Raw genomic sequence first — 23,368 nt, forward strand, 5'->3', positions numbered from 1 at the left:
CCTAAAAATTTCTCTGGGGAGGAGTGTTTCACTGCCCTGCAGAAACTCAGACTAATAGATGTGTAAGATGAATGATTATGTCTGAACTGTGCTCCTTGAGGCCCCATCTCCTATTTTTTCTTTACATGCTCATTTGTCAGCATGTTGTCAAACCTTCAATTAATGCGTCACTGGCAGCTCTGTTCACCCTCACTCTCTCCCTTCAGCCCCGGCGGGTCCTTTCCCCTCCTTGGCAGGTGCTGCCCACGCAGACACACCCCTCCCTCCCATGCTCCTGGGCAGCAGGTGCTCAGCCAGAGACAAAATAAAGTGATCCTGTCCATCACTCCTTTCCTCCTCAGGGAGGTTAGTGAGTCCCTGCTGCTTTTCCTGCTGCAGGGGTGGGCCAGGGCACGTAGCAACTGCTCAGCTAAATGAATTCACTGCTGAACACCCCCACGGGCATGCCTGCCACGCACGAGGCAAAATCCCCCCAGCACAGGGCTGCAAGGGAAACTGGTTCCCTTTGTCAGGGCCACCAGAGATGGCCAAGGAAAGTAATCCCACATTACCCAGTGCATCTGCACAGTTTATTTTACATTTACCTGTTACCTGGAAAACTGGAAGAAAAATTTCCACATGTTCATTGAGGACTTTGTGGCCACGTGTTTGCTATAGCTTTTTGGTGTATCGACCACGCCTCTGGTCTGATACAATGTGAGAATAATCAGATGTCTGAAATATTTTCTCTATGTGTTCCTTTATCTTTCTGTCCCTCTATTCCATTCACTCTAAATGACACACTCATTCATTCTTTCCAAATTCGACTCACATGAGAATCTTCCTGTAATAGTACCTTTTATTTCCCATTTCCTCCTCTAGCACACCCAGAACTGAGCAGAGCACTTAGTAAAGATCCTCAGTAAACCACCTCTGCTTTATGACGTGTACCCATAGTTGTTATCCTCTTCTCTCCATGTACAGTTTGGAGGTACTCAGGGTACACCACTTCATGTGGTGTGAGGGAGTTAATCTTGAGCATGCTCACCTCACCTGATAGGAACAGTGTAATTATGTCTCACTTAAATACTTGCACATTCACAATGGATGAGCCACCAGGAGCAGAACTGCCGGGGTGGGAGGGACTGTATATATAGGGTTACAGTCACAGGGTTGGCAAGGAGAGAGCAGCAAAATTATAGAAAGCAGCGTAGCTGGGCTGTGATCTGTCTGCCTGTTGGAGGAGGGCAGGTGAACTCTCTGCTTCCAGGTCTGGATCCCTGCCTGCACTGAGGGGCAGGCTTGCCAGCTGACTGAACCTGAAGGCACAGCCCATCGTGACTGAGCTTGGGGATCTGCAGCCACGGGAGAGTGACAACTGCAGGCAAGTTTAGATTAGACCTAGAGTTAAGTTATCTAGAGCAGGAGAAAAAGAACTGCCTGTAGCATGCCAGATTTCTGTATAAAATTGTAATTATGTATAAATGTTATGTACATTGTATTTTTTCAAATTGAACAAATTGACCAAACAGAAGCCAAACTTGACATTTTGAAGGAAGAATTTATTTCATGTAAGTAAATCTCACAAATCTTCATTTTTATATAGAATTTAAGACTTTCTGTGTGTATTTAAGGAGTTCAGGCCTGCAAGCTGCAGCAGGCCTGTGTACCATGTTGGAGGAGCAGATGTGAGCACAAACTGCCACTTCCTGTGAGCAGCTTGAAGAATGAGAGTTTATATCTTGAAAACATAAATGCATTACCCAGGCCTGGTTTCAACATTCTTACATAGGCACTGAATCTAGTTCTATGTAAACCCATGTATGTTGGAATTGCTTCTGGCAATTCCAACTTTCACTGGCACAAATAAGAGGGGAATCAGGCATGTGGTTTATGGGATGTCATAAATAACAGGCCAGGGTCTCCCCTCCCCCATACTATGTATAAAGGGTATGGATGTGAATGCACATACCACTAATGGTACCAGCAGGTATGAAACAAGGAATGGGCTCTGTATCTGCAAGTGACCCGGTGTTTGTCCCACAGAGCCTGGAACATCTCTGGGGGGCCAATGGCCTGGGGGGGCAGGTGCTGCTCCTGTGACCTGCCAGCCAGTCCTGCACAGTGCTGAGGTCAGCGGGGCCCAAACACAGCAGGGTCACCCCAGCTGTGCCCAAACACAGCACAGGTCACCTCAGCTGTGCCCAAACACGGCAGGGCTCACCTCAGCTGTGCCCAAACACAGCACAGGTCACCTCAGCTGTGCCCAAACACGGCAGGGCTCACCTCAGCTGTGCCCAAACACAGCACAGGTCACCTCAGCTATGCCCAAACACGGCAGGGCTCACCTCAGCTCTGCCTGCTGCTCCTAGAACGGAGAGGTCATTTTTCATGTGATGTAATGGCAGTGACATAGATGGAAAGAATCTATTTTTTACCAAGAACAGAAGTTCACACAGGGTCTTGAAGGATTTCTGCAAGTGCCACGAAGTCACCTTTTTAATTGTCCGTGATTCCAGATAACCACTCAGGTCTACTGACAAAAAGCAAATAGCAGAATAAAGCAGTTGGTGCCTGTCCCTGGGCAGCCAGGTCTCAGCACTGGGGTCACCCTGCCACAGCCAGCACCTGCCTTGCTGGGGCCTGGGCTGCCACAGTGTCTGCTCCGGAACACACCTCCTGCTCTTCCAGGCAAAAATTGGCCAAATAATGATCTTCTAGGATTGGTCAAGTTATTAGACAACCTGGTTGAGTTTATATTTTCCCAGACAAGGAAACCAGCAGGACAGAAAAAGTGTCCAACCAAAGCAGAAACTTTCTGAGGTTTTGACGGAATACAAATGCATGTAAGACTTCAGTCAATATGAGACATTCCTTTCAACCCCAAATTATGTGCTTTGGTTTACCTTCTCTTATTTCATGCACTGGAAGTCTTTTCTCAATATCTTGTTTTAGTCAGAAAATATTATAGGCATGAAAAGAGATTTTTCAAAGTAAAAACCAGAAACAGTCTCAGTGTTACCAGCCTATGGGTTTCCAAGTTTCCAGGTTCTCCCACTCCCTTTACCTCCATCAGCTTCTAATGTTCCCTTTTGTTCTGACCAGCCAAGGACTGACCTCACATATCTGTTGATATGTGACAGGATCCCACCAGCTCTTCAGTTCTGTAATAATGGGATTTGTTTTTTCTGAATTTATTTTAGTGTCAAATAACTAACGTTCCCAGTAAGAGTGCTTGCATCAAAAGATGCAAAATTTTTTCCTGTTAACTCAATTCTCTTCCTTGTAGTTGATTTGGATTTTCTTCTGGCCTGCCAAAATAAATATTCAGCATTCAAAAATTTAAAAAGATAGTAATTATTCTTTTTTCTTGGAAGAACAAGCTTTAAAGTTTAAAGAAAAAGTATTGCCTTGTCCAGCCTGAAAAAATGAAACTTTAAAAAAAGAGAGACATTATATGTCTTAAATCACTCAAAACCTCTTCTAGACAAACAAATATTTTGAGATGGAAGTGATGTTTTGGCAAAGCCAGGGAAGTCTGATTCCAGAGTGCGTGATGCTTTGTGCCTCCCCCATCATTTTGTAATTTTATGTGGCAATTATTACGTTCATGTTAGTGGCCAAAGGAAGCTCAGCACAGGGCAGGGCAGCCACCAGGCAGCCAGGGCTGTGCTGCTGCCCTGGCACAGAGCCTTGGCACAGCCAAACAATGCCCAGCTCCATGTCTGGGGTGAAAACAAGTGTCCCCAAGTGATGGCTGACAAACCTTGTCCTGGGAATCAAAGCACTTGTGAAAACACTCCAGTGAAAGTGGTTGCCTGACATTTCTGGCTGTGGTCTCACTGGTTTGGTTCAGGCAGACTGCATTTCAGGAGCGGGGGTGTCCCGGGGGCTGCAGGGCTGTGCTGAGGGACAGGCTGTCCATGGGCTGCCCACCCCCTCTGTGCCCGTGCCCATGGCACGCACAGCCTGAGGGTTCCCTGCACAGCTTTCGCTCCCAGTAAAATAATTTCCCTACGAGGGAAATAGAACAGACAAATTGTGCCTGAGTTCAGCATGAAAATCTTAACATTTTGTAATAAATAAAGGCATCACCTAAATGGGCAAATTAAATGCAATCTGGTTTTATTTCAGTATTTGTTTTCTCTATCTCCCCCATCCAGGCCTTACTCTGAGACGCACGCTGCCTGTGCTGCACATTCTGCAATCAGAGCAATCTGGCTCCACTAATGTTTGACCTTGTGAATCATGACCTCGAGCCTAGTAAACAGCTCATATGGGTTTGTTTTTCAGGGTTGTATTTTAGCTTCTCGTAAATGCTCCCTTTGCCTGGCACTGGGATGTCACCAGCCAGTGGAAAATCGGAGAATATGCCAATGTGCTGCTCTGTGCAGGGGCAGGGATGGCAGGTGGGAGGTGAGGCAGGGCTCCCTGGACAGGCCCTTACGGCTGTGAAGGAGCTTCCACTGTAGGTTACACTGGCAGTGGGGCACGGGAGCCTGGGGAGCACTTCAGGCCCCATCAGGTGAGCGTGCACATCTCTCTTACCTCCCACCCCATTCTCTATAAACAGAATTATTGATGCTGCTAGTGATTTTTCCTCCTTTTTTTGTTTTCACTCCTGCCACCCCTTCAAAGACAGAGGAATAGAGCAGGATTAAGGAAGCACAGTCTGAGGTGTAGTGGCAGATGCATACTGCTGCTGTTAGGTGGTGTAACAAAGCTTTGTTTCAGGAAATTCTCTGGAAGCAGACACAGGCTTCCACAGAGGACTCTAACTGGATCTAGTGTGCGTCAAGACTTGCCTCTTTGCACGATTTTCACAGCCAGTAGGGAGAATACAGAGCTGAGTGGGCAAGTTATTATATTCTCAGGGTTTTCATTCTGAGTCTACATAATGATTAACTATTCTATAACTTTGGCATTGGAAGCAGCCTTGGCACCAGTAGTACTGGTACTGCCTTCACGAGTACTGCTCTTCTGTATTGCCTGGGCCATGCTTTCACTGGCCAGACACAAATGTCTAGATTAAACTGTGCTTAAAGGTATGTTTTTCTATTAGAATTAAATCCTTTTTTGGATAGAGAGAGACATAAACTACACAACACGATTTTAATTTCTTCACAGTACATTGTATTGGTAATCTCTGATGAAATCTCCTGTCCTATAAAAGCAGAATTGCCATTGTATTAACCAATACACTGAGTAGTGAAGAAATGCTGTTCTAGACACTGGTGTCACTTTTTTCTTGCCCAGGAGCACTTTGGCATGCCCAGCTGTCTTCAGTACCTACAGATCTCCCTTTCCCTGCCTCATAGTCTTTGATGTATTTATTATCTTTACCATCATCCTGTGCAAAACAGGTGGTCATGAGGGATGCTCATGAGGGGTTCCTCCGCTGAAGGTCATGAATTCTCATACTTTCAACTAAAGTCTAATTTGTAAAATTAACTTCTTTTTAGAAATTCTTCTTTAAACTACCTGGACTAATCCTCCCTCTTTTCCATCAAAATTGTGATCTGACATTGCTGCAAGTGGGTAAATAATTCTCTCTCTAGCCCTGCATCATCACATTATAATGAGGAGCACTCAATAGCATCTGGAAACACCTGAATACCATGTTCAAAGAATGGCCTAAAAGTGCAAAGCCTTGTTAGGAATTCAGATGCTGGACAAGTATTAGAGTGTATTTTGTTTGTTTTGAAAAAACATTCTTTCTCTACTGGGATGCCCTGCATTTGTGGTGCTTGAATGTTTTGGGGGTTTTACTGGCTCTGTATGGTCAATGTTGTTATTGTCTGGAGCTCAGCTGTCCTGTGACACAACAACAGAGCACCAGAGCCATGCCTCCAGCTGAGGAGACAGTGTCCTCTGGGCTGTGGAGAGTTACCACAGGAAGAATATAATGCAAGCAGAAAATTCCTGATATTTGGGTTATTACAGAGCAGCCAGGTTGGAAGCTGAGGCCCTAATTGCCCTTTGTAATGAGAGAGGCCCTGAAAGAAAGGTGTGTGATTAGAGCAGCACTTCAGGCTGGGAGCAAAAAATCACAGTGGAGCAGTACACAGCTCAGAGCTGCCCACTGTGGCACCTGCTTCAAGGCCAGCATGAGCCCATGGAATCTCAGGCCAGAAGCCAAGACTTGGTTCCACTCCCAGAAAAGTCAACGAAACCCATTTAAAGTGAAATGATTTTGTGCTGTACTGCAGGCTGAGTGACTTGGCAGCATTACTGTTAATAGCATGGTACATCCCAGGTACAAGTTAATGAAGCACAGAGTTACAGCACTTCTGTGTAGCTGGTTAGTGGAGCCTGGGACTAAAACATACTGAAACTGTCATCTGTGGGCAGGATTTCACCTGGCCGTCAGAGTCTGACTGCTCTGGGAACTACCCCAACATTTTCCTACTTAATAAATCCCTTCCCATGGTGCCATTCTCAATATCATCTAATGGCCATCCCATACTGATAGAAGAGGAGCTAAAATTTATCGAGGAATTCAGGACCTGAGTTGTCACCAGGGTGTTTTATGTGGTAAGTATTAAGACAGAATGTGCTGAAAAATGACACTAGCCAGGAAGAAGGGCAGGAAGCACTGTATATCAGGATGTTAAACATCACACAGTGATGGTTCTGACAGTGCAGCATTTCTTTTCCCCGTCCCCTTCCCTTAAAATAGTTTTTCTTAAACCAAAAAACTTTGCCTTTCTTTTCTGCTTCACAGACAAGCAGAGCAACTACAGAAACAATCTCCAGAGATGTTCTGCAAATATTTTTCCTTCTTCGGTCTGTGTCTTTTCCTTCCAACCCAAAGGTAAGTGGAAGGTTTGTTTTGTTTTACAGGGAAAATTTGAATTATGTTTCACATAAGTAATGTGGGTCAAAAGGAAACTATGCTTCCAGTTATCCAGCCCATCCAAAGGAAGCTGGGTGCAGTAAGGGATGTGGCATAGAAAAGAGCAACCTGCACAGGTCCCTAAACCACAATATGTCCATTACTAGTGCAACCCCTGATTTCCTGTTCAGAACCAGAGCACAGTTTGTAGGTTTTTGCTGGAAATGCCACCCCACCAGGGCTCCCAACTCTGTTATTACCATCCTTGGACCTACAAGTCCCAAATTTCTTTAATTCTTTGTGTATATAATGTGCAAAAACTGGTTCAGTTCTGCTGTGAGGTCCTGTATGGCCTTAGAACCTGCAGCTACAAGGCCTATTAACCCAGCTTTGAAGGGAGCAGAAGAAAAAACATTGGTAAGAGCTGTAAGTCCATGGCTGCTTCCTGCCCAGAGCAGGGGTCCTGAGAGTGAGAGTGGCAGAGGCTCTGCCTCCCACCTCCTTCTGCCCTGCCCAAAGCAATAACAAACTCCTAAGGATTCACTCAGTGACGCTTTCCTCAAGTGAGCACGAGATCACCTGGGGACACTGCACCAGAAAAGTCACCTTGTACAGTCCAAAGCCCCCATGTCTCTTGCTGTCTGTATGATAGTACAGATCTGTCAGCCTGACAGTGCCAGCTCCTGCTCCATTGTCCAGTCACAAAGGATCAGTTTGGACACTCAGTTGGACGCAGCTGGGGCGGTTCTGCCCTCAAAGCTCTGGGGGTGTCTCTGAAGTGCACAGTGCTCCACCTTTCCTCTCCCAGTGTTATTCCTGGCAGTAGCTGTGTGGAGCTGCCTGACATTCACATCTGAGGATGAAGCCTCTTTAGGAGACTACAGATTTGCGAGGAAGAGCTGTTGGGCAGTAAGATTTGTCTCAGGTTGTCCTAAGCAGGAAGGAAAAAGAAATGCATGTTCCTTATATAGACTGTATGAGAAGGAGTGGGAAGGGGAAATTGGGGGTTATTGTTAAAACTTGTGATCTATAGACTTTGCTTGATATCTCTGTGATATTTTAGGAAGGTCCTTAATGTACTGACTGTGTGTACAACCTGTAGCTATCAGCGGAGGCAATTTGCCGTTTTCCCACCTCTTCAAGGTGCTAATTATACAGCCAAGATAGCAGTGTGAGCAAGTGCTTGTAATTGCAATTACCTACTTGTTTTTAATAACTATTTTATGCAGTTTGCTTGTTTGAGCACAAGCTGGAAATATAGCTGCAGCTGCACACCAGATGTGCCCAGCCCATGTGTCACAGTACGTATTTGTGTCCGCAGGAGGTGCTCCCTGGGTCACGTATCCAGCTTGCACAGCAGCGACACAACATCCCTTCCTGGATTTGAGAACCTCACCATGGGATACAACAAATACCTCCGGCCCTACTTTGGTGGTAGGTTGGCTCCACGCATGTGAGCATTTCAAGAACAGCCTGTAAGGCTCAGGTGGAGGGGATGCTTTAAGCTTGTTTTAGAATGCTGCAGTTTGAAAGGTTGTGTTTCTTTCAAATTAGGTGGTGGCCAGGGCTGCCCTTCCTTCCTGTGCATCCACTGTTGTCTTGAATACCTGGTGCATGTATGTGTGGGCCTTGAGAACATGTCCATCTCTGAGGCTGAGAACAGGGAATTTATAAACTTCAACATCTCTAGGAAAGACCTGACCAAGTAACTCAGTTCTGCTCTAACTGTACAAGCTTTTGTTTAGAGCCTGAGTCTTTGATTTTCTGCTTTACAGATGTTCATGTACAGCTATTTAGTAGATTGCAGCTATAGAGGAACGAAGGCACTCTTCTTGCCAGGAATATTGACTTTTGACACATCTTCTCTTTCCACTGAGACACAAACGTGCTTTAAACCCTGGTGAGACCGGGTAGTCGGGAGCAGGCAGGCATTTAGGAACTTACTTGAGGCTCTTGACCGAATTTGGTGTCAGGTCTCCCACTTTCCAGATGAGTGCTGTAATCACACAGAGTAAAAGGTTTCTCAGAATGACATTCAGCATCTGAAAACGATCAATGAAAGTTTAAAAAACAGCTATGACCATTTTTTATTTCTATTAATTTTGATTTTCTGCCAGAACCCATTAATGAAACTCTGCTTGACAGAAAAATTTCCCATTGACTTTCACAAGGCTTTGGATGTTTCCCATTGTAGAGTGACCTGCTGCTACTGAGCTTCTTCCATTTTCTGACCATGGTAATAAATTTCTGGGACAATACAGAATTTGCTGTCTGGAACATCTGACGTCATGACTGACTAGTAAAGCTCCTCCAACTCTTGTCACACCAGTGAAGAGATGCTTCTCCACGATGAAACAGAGATCAACTGCATCTATGGCAGATGTTATACAAAAATGATCAGGATTCTGGTGTCACCTCCTCCAGAGGCCCAAGTCCTCACAGATTGAACCTGTGGTCAGTAACTGGACTGGGCTTCAAGAGTCCAAACAGAAGGAGGGCATGAATGACACCTACATTAAAAAAATACATCCTTTGCAAATGAAACTTATTTTGTAACAGCTTAAAACAAATAAAACAAACAAAGACAAAACCACCTGGAAAACGATTTAGAAATTGTGACCCTTGGACATTCCTAAGTGTCATTTAAATGATGAAACTGAGTTTTAGCAATCCCAAGGCATTGCTGTGTCGCCACTTAGGCAGAGGCATGTCTTGGAAAGCCCTGCTTGGAGCCCCACATTCGTCCCGGGGATCAGACAAACCAGGCACAACCTAATGCACAGTTTGTGTCTCTGCGCTGGTACAGCATTTCCCTCTGCAGGGCCGCTGCTGGCTCCGGGCCCTTCCCGGCGGTGCCCGGGCCGTTCCCGGCTGCTTCCCGGGGCGTTCCCGGCGATTCCCGGTCGTTGCCGGAGACTCCCGGTCGCTCCCGGGCCATTCCCGGTCGCTCCCGGGCCATTCCCGGTCGCTCCCGGCCGTTCCCGGGCGGTGCCGCCCTCTCGCGGTGGATCTCCGCAGTTGGTGTCAGCACTCCCCAGATCCAGGGCGTGAGTGCTGAAAGTTGGTTTGCAATTAGAACGGTCGGGTAGTAACTAACAAGAGGCAAAGGCTGTCGCACTTGCGGTTTGTTCTCAGGAAGCAGTGCATTCCTGCCTCCCGGAGCACCGGGGTTGCCCATCGCTGCCGTGCGTGGGCAGAGCTGCGAGCAGTGCCCTGTGCGGAGTTACCGCCCGGGCCGTTCCGGGGGGTCGGGGGGAAGGCTGGGAAGCGAGGGACAGTGGCCCTGTCTGCCCAGCCACCCACAAATGCCACTGAAATGCTGCTGATCCAAACTACTCAGCTTCACAGATGGTGCTGGTGGGTATTTGCCCTCTGCTACCAGCACCAAAAGAGAACTCCACCTCCCCGACAGTGACAACTGTATTTTGGATCATGTAATTTGTGAGCCTTTGGCCCTCTGTGGTTTTAGGGACAGCGTGTGAGGTTGAGGGCAGTGCCCACGCTGCACAGCATCCTGAGTGGCTTTACTGTGCCCTTCACACTTCCCTTCTCTCTGCTGAGGCATTTCTTTCCCTCCACAGGAGAACCTGTTCAAATTGCAATGAGTCTGGACATTGCAAGTATTTCCAGTGTATCCGAGAGCAACATGGTAAGTGAAGGAATTTTTATTTTATGAGATAAGAGCCTGAGAGACTTGGCATGTATTCTGTGACCACAGAAATGGTCACTTGAAGCTACTTTGCTGTTCTGGGCTATTGACCACTTTCAGAGGTGTGATGAAAACAGGGCTCATCTATGACTGCAGACTGTGTAGATGCCGTACTAATGTGGGCTTGCAAGTAAATAGAAGTGGCTCCAAAGGTCCTACTGGTCAAAGATTCAGCACCTCATGGAAATCTGGCCCCTTGGGAATGGAAAAAATCGATACTGTGTGGCATTTCCTCTCCCTTACCTTTCCTCCACGTCGGAGCCCTTTGTGTGGGACAGGGATGGGCTCTGTTGGACGTGCTGGCAGTGACTGAAATCCCAGACGGGGTTTCTTCTCAAGGAGGAGAAGTAAGGCTTTGAGCTGAGACACAGTCTGAGGCTCAAAGGACTGGCCTTCCCAAGGAAAGAAAAAAAACCCCAAACATCTCTTAAATCTTCCCATCACTGGTGAGTCTGGTACATTCTGCTTCTGATAATTCATTCATGGCCAGTCTTCGCGAACAAAGATTTGGGAAAGGTCTTTACCCTTCCAGCCTGTGCAGTGGATTTTTTAGGTGAGACACAGTGTGCGCTGAGCTGAGCCCACCCTTTAATCCTAAGGTTCATCTGCCGGGGCCGAGCGAGCTCGGACAGTGGCAGCGAGGTCCTCAGGACGTAGGTTTGTTTAGAGTGACCTTCTCTTAGATGGATGGCCTTACAGGGCTGACGAGCTCCATCTGCCCGGGGGAGTTTCCCTGACCAGGAATTGAACCCAGGCCACGGCGGTGAGAGCGCCGCATCCTAACCACTAGACCACCAGGGGTCCTTGCTTCTGACAATAGCTGGATTTCAAACACTGATCACTGAAAGCTCCTGTTTCGGGTTGGCCAAAATCATAGGCAACTTGGGTAAATTCAGCAAATAATTTCAGTCCAAACAGTTAGAAGGCCATTCAGGAAAAATGTCGACACTTAATTTCTGCATTTTCAAGACTACCACCACCAATTATGTTTTTCTGCCTCCTTCCAACAAATTAAACAAGTTCACTAAATAAAATATTTCAACTTTGCTAAAGGTATTCATTTTGGGGAAGGAGCAGAACCAGCAAAATCAATTATTCACAAACTTCTCACTTAATTGAAGTGCCTTGTAAAATAGATCATGTTCTGGAGTTTTTCTGGATGATCCATCTAAATTTCTTTGACCATATGGAAGATATTGCAGAGGCTGTTAACACAAGTGCCAGTGCCAGTCCGTCTGTGACAGAGATGTTCTGAAAATAAAAGGCATTACTGGTTGCATGTACTTGGACTGTAAGGATGGAAGTGAAATAGTCCAGCAGTGCCTGTGTGTGTGTCCAGAAGGCTCAGCAAAGCATTGGCTTCAGGGCTGAGTGCTGCTTATTCTTTTCTGCTGGGGCTCTGTGAAAATGCTCCAGCCACTGCAGGTCGACTTTGGCAGGCTAAACACAAGTTAATCCCAGTGTCCTTAGATTCAAAACTCCTATTAAAAGAAAAGGTACCAGTTTAGTTTTTTCCTTTGTTTGGGGCTTTTTAAGACCTCAGTGAAGTAACAGGTTGGATTCACTTACCTTTTTTCCTCCAGTGCCAATGTGTCTTTCACGATCATATTTATAGTGCGTGTGGAATTTCCCAGCTCTAGACAATGACTCATCTGTAATGTCAGTGACTTACTGGGTGGCCTCAAGTGTGTGTTTCCCATATGTTTTCTTACCTGCACAATGAACACAAAAAAATATCAGTCACAGTAATTGCTCGTTATTTTAAAAAAAGCACTGAAAGTATAATCTTTAGTCCTCAAACACCATACCTTAGAATATAGTAAATTAAAAATATCACTGAATAAATAAAACTATGCTGAAAATAAAGCTTGAGGCTTCATTGAAGTTTGGCTGTGGCAGGTTAAACAAATGTGTGCCATGTCTCTTGTCACACGTGGCATGGCCGTGGCTGTGCTGTGCAGGTTCTGGACATGCATCCTCACAGGCTCTCCTCTCTTTCCCAGGATTACACAGCTACCATATCCCTGCGGCAGCGCTGGACAGACCCCCGCCTGGTCTTCCATGGCAACAGGAGCTTCACGCTGGATGCTCGCCTGGCGGAGCTGCTCTGGGTGCCAGACACCTACATCGTGGAGTCCAAAAAGTCCTTCCTGCACGACGTCACCGTGGGCAACCGTCTCATCAGGCTGTTCTCTAATGGCACCATCTTGTATGCCTTGAGGTGAGTCACCCTTTGCTTTGGGGCTGAGGGGTCAGGATAGATTCCCAGAATTACACTGGACAGCAGCAGATACCAGCTGTCACGGGTCAGGAGCTTAGGGTCAATGAGCCTACTGTGACCATACTCTTCCAATGCATTTCCCCCTGTTCTGGCCTCCTGCAATGCCAGTCAAGGATCAGGATTTCTCATCATGGTATATGCTGTGTCCTGCACATTGTGCCCACTCAGAAAGCTCACAAGTTTCAGTGTCACCCAAGAAAAGTCAAGTCAGGTGGAGACAGGGGAGGAATGGAAAGAGGACATCATAACAATGAAAGTTTAACTGATAGTGGAAACCTGTTTGTTTATCCAGTGCCATGTAGCAATGACTTCTGTTTTTTACCAAAAACTGTATATGTCTGTGTACTGCAGGAATGTGCTCTGTGGTTGTGTTGGCAGTTCCTACAGTGCTCTGTCTCCTTATTCACAGTAACTAGGTCCCAGTTACCTCAACTGCAAAGTAAAACTCATTTACCTCCCCATCAGAGCAAGCCAGAATATGTGTGCTGTTCGTTAACGTGCCTTCACGTCACAAGTGGTGACTTCTTCAGATGTGCAAGCTGTAGCACTGGAAAAAAAATGTGAATCTACACCAAATCTCCCACCAGAGCAAAGCAAAATTCCTGCTTGGGTTATATATTCATCAGGGCGGCTGCAGAGAGCACATGCTCTTAAGGAGGGTTCTAAATTAATTCATTTCATAGGCCTAATGACAGAGCAGAGTCTTTGTCATCCAGTTTGTTATGTAAAACAGGTATTTCATTACATGCTTTTATTGCAACTTTCAGAGTTCTTTCTCCTCCTACAGAATCACTACTACTGTTGCCTGTAACATGGACCTGTCAAAATATCCCATGGACACACAAACATGCAGACTGCAGCTAGAAAGCTGTAAGTGTAACATTCTAGAAAACTCTAAATTTGTTTATACATAAATAACTACATATCTTGAATATTTGGATTCAGTGCAGTGGCTTTCTGGAGTAGACTTTCAGTCCTGCAGATACTAATGTCCAAAAGAAAACAACTTTTGCATCATCAATTTTCAAATGTTTGTGTTAAAATCCACAATCCAGAGAATTTCTGTCACTGTGCAGACTATGCAAAAAGAGTGATAATAATTAGTATTTATAATGAAATGCAGATATTTCAATTTTGCGTAGAAAAGTTGAAGTAATATTGGCTGGTTTTCCAAATTTGGTACCTTTTGAACACATAGCTTCTTCAAAACTAACTTGTGGGGTAAGTGCATGGGATGGGGTATGGCAAGGAACAACCTCTCGCATTTTTAGGTATCTAGTACCCTTGTCAACAGAAGAGTCTCTGACTGGCAAGTCTCAAGAAAAGGAATTGTCAGTGAGTTCTGCTCTCAATGAGATTAAAAGCTCATCTATGGCAATGCCGGCTGAGAAAGGCTCCAGGAAAATTTAGACCACTCCAGGGTTGTTAGCCCAGAGCTCAGCCAGCTCAGTGCTGCTGTGTGCTGTGAAGCTCCACAATGAGCAGGCTTCATCTGCTGCTTGATGGCACAAAACCAAACATCTCAGCACTGAAAACATCAGCATTTTAACTTCTGGGGTTGCAGCATGAAGCACCTAGGGAAGCACATATTATTTTCACATTAAAATCATATTAGTTCACCATGGTTAGCCTTATTACAAAGCACAGCTCTTGAAATAATAATGATTGGCCTCTTCTGCTAAAGCGGAGCTTGTTTGGGCCTGGTTTAAAAGTGATTGGGTCCTACATCATGTTGAGTTGCTGTATAATTCCAATGAAATTACATACACATTGCCCACTGGAGATTTCATTAGGATAAGTGCCCAGAAATAATGCTATTTAAATATATGCCAGATGAATTAACAACAATCTATCATTTATTATAAAATTTTCCTGAGTAACTACAATTTATAAAACCACTTAGAAACTTAGAAAAGTCATATGCTTAGGATTCTACTCAGGGATTCATACTCTGGACACCTAATTTAGGAGTTTATCTCGCTCAAGCTCTGGTAATTTGTGTCTAATAAGAAAACAAAGTTAGATGAAAACAGAGCTGCAACTGCATCTGATTCCTCCAACCAGGACGAACGGGTTATTACCAGAATCACAGTGTCCTTACGCATGGTCTCAAACAAAATAAAATAATTACATCAGTGAGACTGATGGGGTTGTTTTCTAAATTAAGTGAAATTTTTGAAGAGAATGGCAGGCTAGTGATTCAGTACAAGCTTTAGTCCCACTTCTTTGGAGGCAGGAATTTGGTGTTACTTAAATGTCATGGGCATTTATTTGTCCTCAGTAACTTAATGCCTTTGGGGACAGGAGGAATGATTTGTAGAAACAGTTGCCTTTATGAGCAAGTTTTCTGGGCAATGCGTATCCAGTCAGAGGAACCTAGTTCATAACCATGTAGCAGTCTCAGTTCTAAGCTTCTGACTGACTGAAAATGCATTTTCTCCTATTTTTAGGCACTTGAATAGGTGATTCAGTGAAATGTGCTTCTGCTCCTTGGTAAGGGACTCAGTGGGATCTGAATTCTCTATTTTTAAGCACTGTTTATCTCCTGCTCTCCTCTCCGACTGAAGAGACTACATTTGAGGCTTACTTGCTGCAGTGTTTAATCCTGCTGCATGTAGTCAAGCTGTGCATGACAGCAATTGATTATCTTTAAATTGGAAATACCCCATGTAAAGGATTGAAATAGACTCTCTGCAGGCTTGCATATTGTGTGTCGTTCCCAGAGGCACGTGTTCCTGTTGAAATCTGGACCAGCAGACAAAGTGCAGCAATGAAGGCACAGCCAAGGTCTGCCCGTGGTCTGACACAGCTCAGAGGGCCTTTGTCCAGCCTGCAATGCCTGGACTGTGGCTCTGTTCCCCCTCAGGACTCAGAGCAGGGCAGCAGCCAAGCTGGAATGGCTAAACCACAGTCAGACAGGTCTCTGTGTTCTCCTTAGGGGGCTATGATGAAAACGATGTCACCTTCACGTGGCTGAGAGGAAACGACTCTGTCCATGGCATGGAGCAGCTGCGGCTCTCCCAGTACACGGTGGAGCGTTACTACACCCTGGTCTCCAAGTCACAGCAGGAGACAGGTAAATTTGTGAAAGAAAAAGGTAAGGAAAGTTCTTGGGTATTTCCCATCACATCTCCACACATACCTGAAGAAACCTTCTCTCTTCTTTCTATAAAGTTACAGTAACTGCGAGTAAAATTAATTTTTAAAATATACTTTTGATTGTAAATTACAATTCTATCATGATGGAATAACATCTCTTTGTACATCAGAATTCAATGTCTTTTTCATTATCAGTGTAAATACTCTTCTCTCCAATCACAGACACTGTGAAAGGGGGGCAAAACTTCCTTAGAATTACTAGGTTTTAAAAATAACAATGTTTTGTTGTTCTTTTGTGTACACAGCCCATGAACAACACAGACTTTGTTTCTACGTTTCAAAGGGAGCTATTGTTTAAACAGCAGAACTATATCCTGAAAACATTACTGATCCAGCCCCAGAACCCTTATGTCAGTATTTACAAAAAAATGATTTTAAAAAATTGACTGAATTTTTCTGAGCAGAAAAGGACACCATTATCAAAGATCGCAAATTGCTAATGAAAACAGGGCATCTAATTCCTTGTGATGATAAGGTAGTGGGATGCTTTGGGATGTGAGCCAGAGCCTGCTGAAATCGAGAGACAAATCTTTTGCCTGTTTCTCAGTCATCAGATGAGCCTGAACTTGGCAATGCCCCTTCCAAGCAGTGTTGGGAAAAGTGCACTGAGCTGAGTGTGCGAGAGCAGGGGACAGCACCAACCCTGCTCTGCTCCCAGTTAAGGCACTGCTGTCACATATTTCCACCAGGGCTGAAGCCCAGGAACCCCTCTGCAAACCCTGCATTGTTGGATGTCCCTGCCCTGTCAGTGCTGTGTGTCCTCTTGTGTGGGATGTGTTGGCAAAGCAAGCCCTCTGAGGTGAAGCAATGCCTCCCCCACAATCATGGTGTGGCTCTGCTGAGGTCCCTCAGCTGAAGGGCTGGTGCTGGGCTGTTCCAGTTTCACTTCACGTGTCCTTGGGAATCTCATGCTCACTGAGTTTCTTCCTTTCATGATCAGGCAGTTACCCACGTCTGATATTACAGTTTGAGCTAAGAAGAAATGTACTTTACTTTATTTTGGAGACCTATGTGCCCTCCACTCTGCTCGTCATGTTGTCCTGGGTTTCCTTTTGGATCACATTGGACTCAGTGCCTGCAAGAACCTGCATTGGTGAGTTATTGCCTGAGGAATTGAGAAGACTTAAGTTGGCAGGGCAGCCTCTGAAGGTTGGGTAGATGGTCCTTTTCTTGAGCTCTCTGCTCCGGGATAAATAGTCTATTGACCTTCTGCTGTTGCTTGGGGCAGAGCTGGGTTAGCATGGAGGATGTGCTGTGGCAGGTACACGTGCCCACCTGCCAAGACTCCCAGGAGATTCACAGCAGAGAGTAGAGGACAGAGCACACATTCTTTGTGGTGTGCTTTGGAAGGAGCAGGATGGGGGAATTTTTTACAGAAAGCCAGAAAAAGAAGAGAGCCAAGTGCTTATTGGAGCCAAGTTGTCAAGAGCAGGGAGAGCCTGTGTGAAACTTGTAGCTAGTGCTGCAAAAGCATTTCAGTTGCTGTGATGGATGATTTGGATTTGGTAAGAAGTGATATGAGCAACAACATGTGCAGAAGGGTAGGCCAGGACTTTTCCAAAGAGTCCACAAGAGAAGGTATCTCTTTTTCTGCTTTCCAAGGAGTTACAACAGTGCTTTCAATGACAACTCTGATGATCGGCTCACGAAGTTCACTTTCAAAAACCAACTGTTTCATTAAGGCCATTGATGTTTATCTCGGCATCTGCTTCAGCTTCATCTTTGGTGCCCTTGTGGAATATGCAGTGGCTCACTACAGCTCATCACAAAAGTATGCAGCTAAAGTACCTCAAGAGGTAAGGCCTGATAAGCCCAGAGATCTTGGATTGACAGCAATTAGTTCTCCATTAACTGAATAAGACAAATGGTCTTCCTGTTACAGGTACATTAACACTGGCTTCTCCTAAATGGCACTAAATCTTTATTTTTGTGTGCAGCAAGCACATGAATAGCTCTAGAGCACTGTGTCTCTGACAGACTTCTGAGCAGCAGCCTCAGCTGACAGTCATATTGGGTTCATCAGACCACATTCAGGAAGGCACTTTGGCCTGCCACCGGAATTGGGTCTGTGGCCCTGAACTGAGCTCATGTGAGCATGAAGCACCTCTGCTCCTTTCAAAATGCAGCCAGAGAAGACTCAGTATAACACACCTCTTTGTTCTCCTATGGAATAACTCTGATTAGGAAGGTACTTTGCTCTTTTTTTACAAAGGAAATATGAACTCTTCTTCCTCCCTTCCCAGAAGACACTACCAAACATCAGTCCCACCATGTTCCATGGGGATTGCGAGAGTGCATTGTTAAGTGCTGTGCTTAGTGTGAGAAATTAAAAAGTCAGCTATGACCATAATCCAGTAGTCATCAAGGGCCCAAATCCTGTCAGAAGGAGAAGAGGTTTCCCACTTCAATGCTGTGTTCCCCAGCCATTAAGTTACTGGGTAGACATGAAGAGATGGATGTCCAGGAGGAGATGCATGTTGGGTTGCACTGGGTCGCTCAGTGACAGAGTGAGACTTGCTCAAGGTATAAAAATACCTCTAGAAATACAGTGGTGGAAACACAGGCATCTCTGGGACCTCAGGCCCTCCTAAAAAGAGGGAGCAGCTGAAAGGTGTGTTTGAGTGGATGACCACATACAACCACTCTTTTATCTATATCCTTATGGTTTCCTTCCTCTGCAGGAGAAGACGGATCCTAAAACTAACTCTGCACTCTTGTTTCCTAGGGGCCAGCAAATAAGATCACTAAAGAAATGGAAGATGTCAACATCACTAACATCCTCAACAATTCCATCACCAGCTATAAACAGAAAATCAGCTTCACAAGCATTGAAATTTCCAGTGATAATGTTAACTGCAGTGATTTGACTATGAAAAGCCATGAGAAAATCAAATGTGTCTTGAGAAACAAAATGCACAGGATTATTGGTTATTTCACAATTCAGAACCCCGGCAATGTGGACCACTACTCCAAATTGCTTTTCCCTTTGTTTTTCATGCTGGTCAATGTGTTTTATTGGGCTTATTATCTATATTTTTAGTAGAAGTTAGTTGCTTCATCCTCCTACTTCAGCAGGAAAGGAATTGAGCCAATGGGTATCCAGGTATCTAACATCAGTGAATTCAATGTGGACAAAATGCTTGTGTCCTCAGGTACCCAGCAGAAGAGTGTGTGAGGTGTGCAAGATGCAACACTGACTCTGGACAGCAGCCTGTTCAGCTGAGTGGCTGTGCTGGGCCCTGTCACTTGTACCTGTGTTTCCTTCCAGCATCTCACCTGCTGGAGATGTGTGTGCAGGACTGCACGGGGCAGAGCACTACAGGTGGCAAAATTGTTTTGGTAGCCTGGAGCAGGTTAGAACCTTCAAGTTTAGATCTCCAAGAGAATGTATAAGATTATACAAACAAAAACAAAGCTGTTATTCTTTGTTTGCCAGAGATAACAGAGGGACTGTGATTGCTTCCTCAGTAGCTGCTCTGTTGCAGTGGGAGAAGCCGAGCGCAGCAGCACGCTGTGTGCTCGGGAGCGTTCCTGTGCGTGGTGCTTCCCGGGGGCACGCAGTGCCAGGCCGGGGATTTTGGTCCTGCTGTCTGTGGTGTGCCTCAGTGCTTTTAACACCTGTCACTCATTGAGGTAATCCTCACTTGCTGAAGTTCTCCCTCCCTCAGACAGACAGAGGGCTTGCTGTTTGTAGTGAGTAAAATTTTTTCAGAGATTTGGGAACACAAAATAGAGGCAGCAAAATTGTTTGGTAAACCATCTCTTACACTCCTCCGGCTGTGCTGCAGTTGAACAGATTCTACCACCTTCCATGTCTTCCTCACACATTATTTTTCATCCTGGAGAGTGCTTCCTTCAGCTTTCACTGTTATAAGCAGCTCTCATTTCTTGCCAGCTGCAGGCTTGAGTGGCCCATTTGTCATCCCCTCTTTTATGTGGTTGTGCAGCTGTGGCAAGTCAATACTGCTGGGTGAAAAACACGTGTGGGCTGAGGGAGGGTAGTCTAAATCACCCTTTCACTCTCTATTTTAGCCTGGAAAAGTGTTACTTTTCTGCAGAAATTCAGATTCTAAGTGGGCTCTGGAAACTGCTCAAAGTCACCTTTGTTTATCCTGCAGTCAGCAGGATCCAGAGCTTTCTTTTAAAGATAAATTAAATGTGGTGCACACACAGTTATGTGCCATTTGGTACTGTGCAGCTTAAGGCTGGAAGTCTTTATTTCCTGGTTATAAAATTGACATTTTATGGCAGATTTCCCCCTGACCTTTTTTGGTCTATGCTACTTTTGCAACTGGGAGGGTGTAATCCTGCAGTTATGTGCGCAGGCTGCAACGGCCGCCATTCAGCACAGTTCTGACTGAGTGAGGCCTCTCAGCAGGCAGCTTATATTACAGTGTTTGCTTAGGGTAAGAATCTCTTATTGGGGGTTCCTCTACAAGGTGGGCAGAGCACGCAAAACTATAGATTTTTTACTTTAATAACTTTTTATTGAACCACTTCACTGTGCTATATTGTGAGGGATCTAAACCTCATATTCATAAATCATAGCTTTTACAAAAAGCAGCATGAGAAAACAAAGGGGAACAGATTGACAATGGCAAGTGAATAAACACAAACTCCAATAATGAAATGTTGTCTTGTATATACTGGCATTTAAAGTCCATTCCATAAAATGTAATAAAGTGAATGTTTGTGATATGAACACAACCCCCCAGAGAGACACTCTATTAAAAAAATCATTACCTTCTTTCTGTATCAGTTTCTTTCTGTAAAACCCAACTAAAATGCCCTAATGTGCTCCAGCCACCAAATATTAATGTTAACAAAAGGAATTTCTTTGTACAAAGCCCTCTAAGATCAAGTCCAACTGTTCCCCCAACACTGCCAAGGCCACCACTAACCCATGTCCCCAAGTGCCACATCCACACAGCTTTTAAATCCCTGAAGGGATGGGGACTCCACCCTCTGCCCTGGGCAGCCTGTTCCAATGCCCCCACCCTTCCAGTGAAGAAGGTTTCCCCGATATCCACTCTAAACTTCCCCTGGCACAGCCTGAGGCCATTTCCTCTCATGTGCCTTGTTCCCTGGGAGCAGACTCCCTCCCCCCCAGCTCCCCCCTCCTGTAAGGGAGTTGCAGAGCCAGAAGGTCCCCCCTGAGCCTCCTTTTCTCCAGGCTGAGCCCCCCCAGCTCTCTCAGCTGCTCCTCATCAGACTTGTGCTCCAGACTCTTCCCCAGAAAGGCCTCTTCCAGCCTGACCAATTCCATGATTACAGCAGACAGCCACCCTCAAGACTTGCTTTCATTACCTGCAGCTTTTGCTACAACTTTGCTGTTTTGACATTGTTCAGGACTTGTTCTAAGTTACACCTCTGTGCACTTTTTGGTGACCCAGCCTAGCCAACCACATGTTGTCTTGAAAAGTGTCAGCTCTGTCTATTCCAATTTATTGCTGATTTTGGCAACTTCAAGAAGGAAAGGAGGGACAGGAGGTAGTAGGGGAAGGAGATTTTTTTTCCAGATATTCAGACACATTCATATGAGAATCAGCCTTTCCCACAAAGGACTGGTACGTAACACGTAATCTGCAGTGAGGACAAAGCCACAGGTTAAGCACTGCACACAGCTCTGTTTTGCTTAAGGGTTCAGCCTTGCACAAGCTCTACTGGGAACAGGAACCGGTTTGAGTGGCAGCTTCCAACCTGATGGTTTCTGTGCTCGGAGCTGTTTCATCTCCCACTGACCACATCTGCCCTATAGCTCTGAGGGAGCTTGGTAGAAGACAGAGTTATCCCTAAGGTTTACTATTTCACTGGAAATTCCACTATTTACAGGGTGCCAGTTTGTTTGTGCTCTTGGCAGAATGTGAATGTACAGAGGAAAAGACTGACTGGCTTTTTGAGATAATTCTGCATTGCAGTGATAGTTCTGGTCTGCAGAACGTTGCCCTAAGCTGCAACTTCTGGAATCTTTGTCTCTTTTTAAGAACATTTGCTCTCTAAGGCTTTGAGGACAGATCCTTGTGAATGTTGACATGGGGAAGCAAGATGGATAGTGAACAGCATCAGGCAACACTGTAACTTGAGGCACTCACGAGAGATGCAAATGCTTGTAACCCAGAGGAATGTAAAGCCTCAGAATATGCTCTGAAGAGTCACCCTAGCTGGCAACCAAAAACAGTCTAGGAACAGCAGCATAAAGCACTTTGGGGATTAATTTATCCAGTAAAATATGAAGGAGCTGCAATGTAGAGGAGAGCTCAAACAGGCCAACAGTGGCTATTTGCATCCCTCCTCTAGAGCTAATACAGGTGTTTAGGGGAGAGAAGCACCACAGCCCAACATTCTTTCTATGCCCTCCACCTGTTTTTCCCCTCACTGTTCTTGTGCCCAGTTCAGCCAGCATAAGCAATAAGCAGGCACTGGTCTTGCTGCAGCAGCCACCAGTCTGAGCTCACAGAGTGTTATTTTTCATTTTCAGGAGGATAAAGGGCTCAGTGCAGGAATCCTGTCATTTCAGAGCATGTGGTTTACATTAACATTTCCAAGAGGTATTTGTATACACAAACAGTACCATCTACTGAACGGAATAGTCTGCATTTTCACAAGGTTAATTCCATTTAAAACCAAGTGATTGAATTGGTAGCATAAACCAATAGTTAGTGTCCCAACACACAGTAGCAAGCCACATCTTTACAAGGAAAGACTGTTTAGTGCTGGTACTTGGCACAGGTTTTATCAAAGTTCTCACTGATACAACCTTTCTATTCATTAATGAATAAAAGCTGTTTTAAATTACAGCCTGTTGTTACACTTGGGATCAGCCAATGGGCTTCTTGTTAATCTGAGGAGAGTGTTAAAACTATAATGAATAATTTGATACATTTTCTTTCTTTCTTCTTACCTTTTTCATATCTTTGTCTCAAATCCTGCAGTTTTTCACGAAGTTCCTGTAGTTTCAAACCCTTTTAAATTGTTTTTTACTCTCTTGGCAGTTCACCAGGAGAATTCAATATTGAGCCGCAGTCTGCTTTGGTTGGGCCCAAAAATCTGTTATGTCTTACTTTCTTCATCAGATTAGATCAGAGGATTGCAAACGAGAAATCCGTATTTTAGAGCTAACATTTGGGTGCTCATCCCTGCTAGTAAGCTAAATGAACAGAAGAGTTATGAATTGTGAACAGGGAAGAGGAAGCAAATTTAGTTCTTGATATGGAGTTGCTTTTTTGTCCTCCAAAAAGAAAAGCTTTCATATAATGTTAATGTACTCCCTGGGGAGATTGCAGATCCTACACCAAGATAAGTGTAGTGTATACTGGCACAGTTTTGAAACAGAAGAGATTTTCAGATCCAGGGTGTACCAGCATGATGAGGTTCTGATTCCTGTCTTTCAGGACAGGGCTTCAGC

The 23,368-nt window shown here is 45.1% G+C and overlaps 1 protein-coding gene across 4 annotated transcripts; it reads left to right on the forward strand.

Moving 5' to 3' along the window:
- The first annotated feature begins 1,911 nt into the window (after positions 1 to 1,911).
- GABRP (gamma-aminobutyric acid type A receptor pi subunit) lies at positions 1,912 to 20,672 on the forward strand. Of its 4 annotated transcripts, none has more exons than XM_027665243.1 (10): positions 1,912 to 1,969; positions 6,704 to 6,793; positions 8,136 to 8,248; positions 10,396 to 10,463; positions 12,527 to 12,744; positions 13,592 to 13,674; positions 15,743 to 15,880; positions 16,904 to 17,056; positions 17,566 to 17,759; positions 18,689 to 20,672. In XM_027665243.1, the coding sequence occupies exons 1-10, from the start codon at positions 1,932 to 1,934 to the stop codon at positions 19,001 to 19,003; spliced, it is 1,410 nt and encodes a 469-aa protein (XP_027521044.1). In that variant the 5' UTR covers positions 1,912 to 1,931; the 3' UTR covers positions 19,004 to 20,672. The 4 variants fall into 4 exon arrangements, with proteins under 4 accessions (XP_027521044.1, XP_027521047.1, XP_027521045.1 ...); XM_027665244.1 differs by lacking the exon at positions 1,912 to 1,969 and adding an exon at positions 5,207 to 6,513; XM_027665246.1 differs by lacking the exon at positions 17,566 to 17,759 and having other exon boundaries at positions 18,689 to 18,816.
- Positions 20,673 to 23,368: the final 2,696 nt, after the last annotated feature.

This window comes from Corapipo altera, unplaced genomic scaffold, assembly GCF_003945725.1.
Source record: "Corapipo altera isolate COAL_440 unplaced genomic scaffold, ASM394572v1 111, whole genome shotgun sequence".
In the NCBI taxonomy this organism is placed as follows: Eukaryota; Metazoa; Chordata; class Aves; order Passeriformes; family Pipridae; genus Corapipo; species Corapipo altera.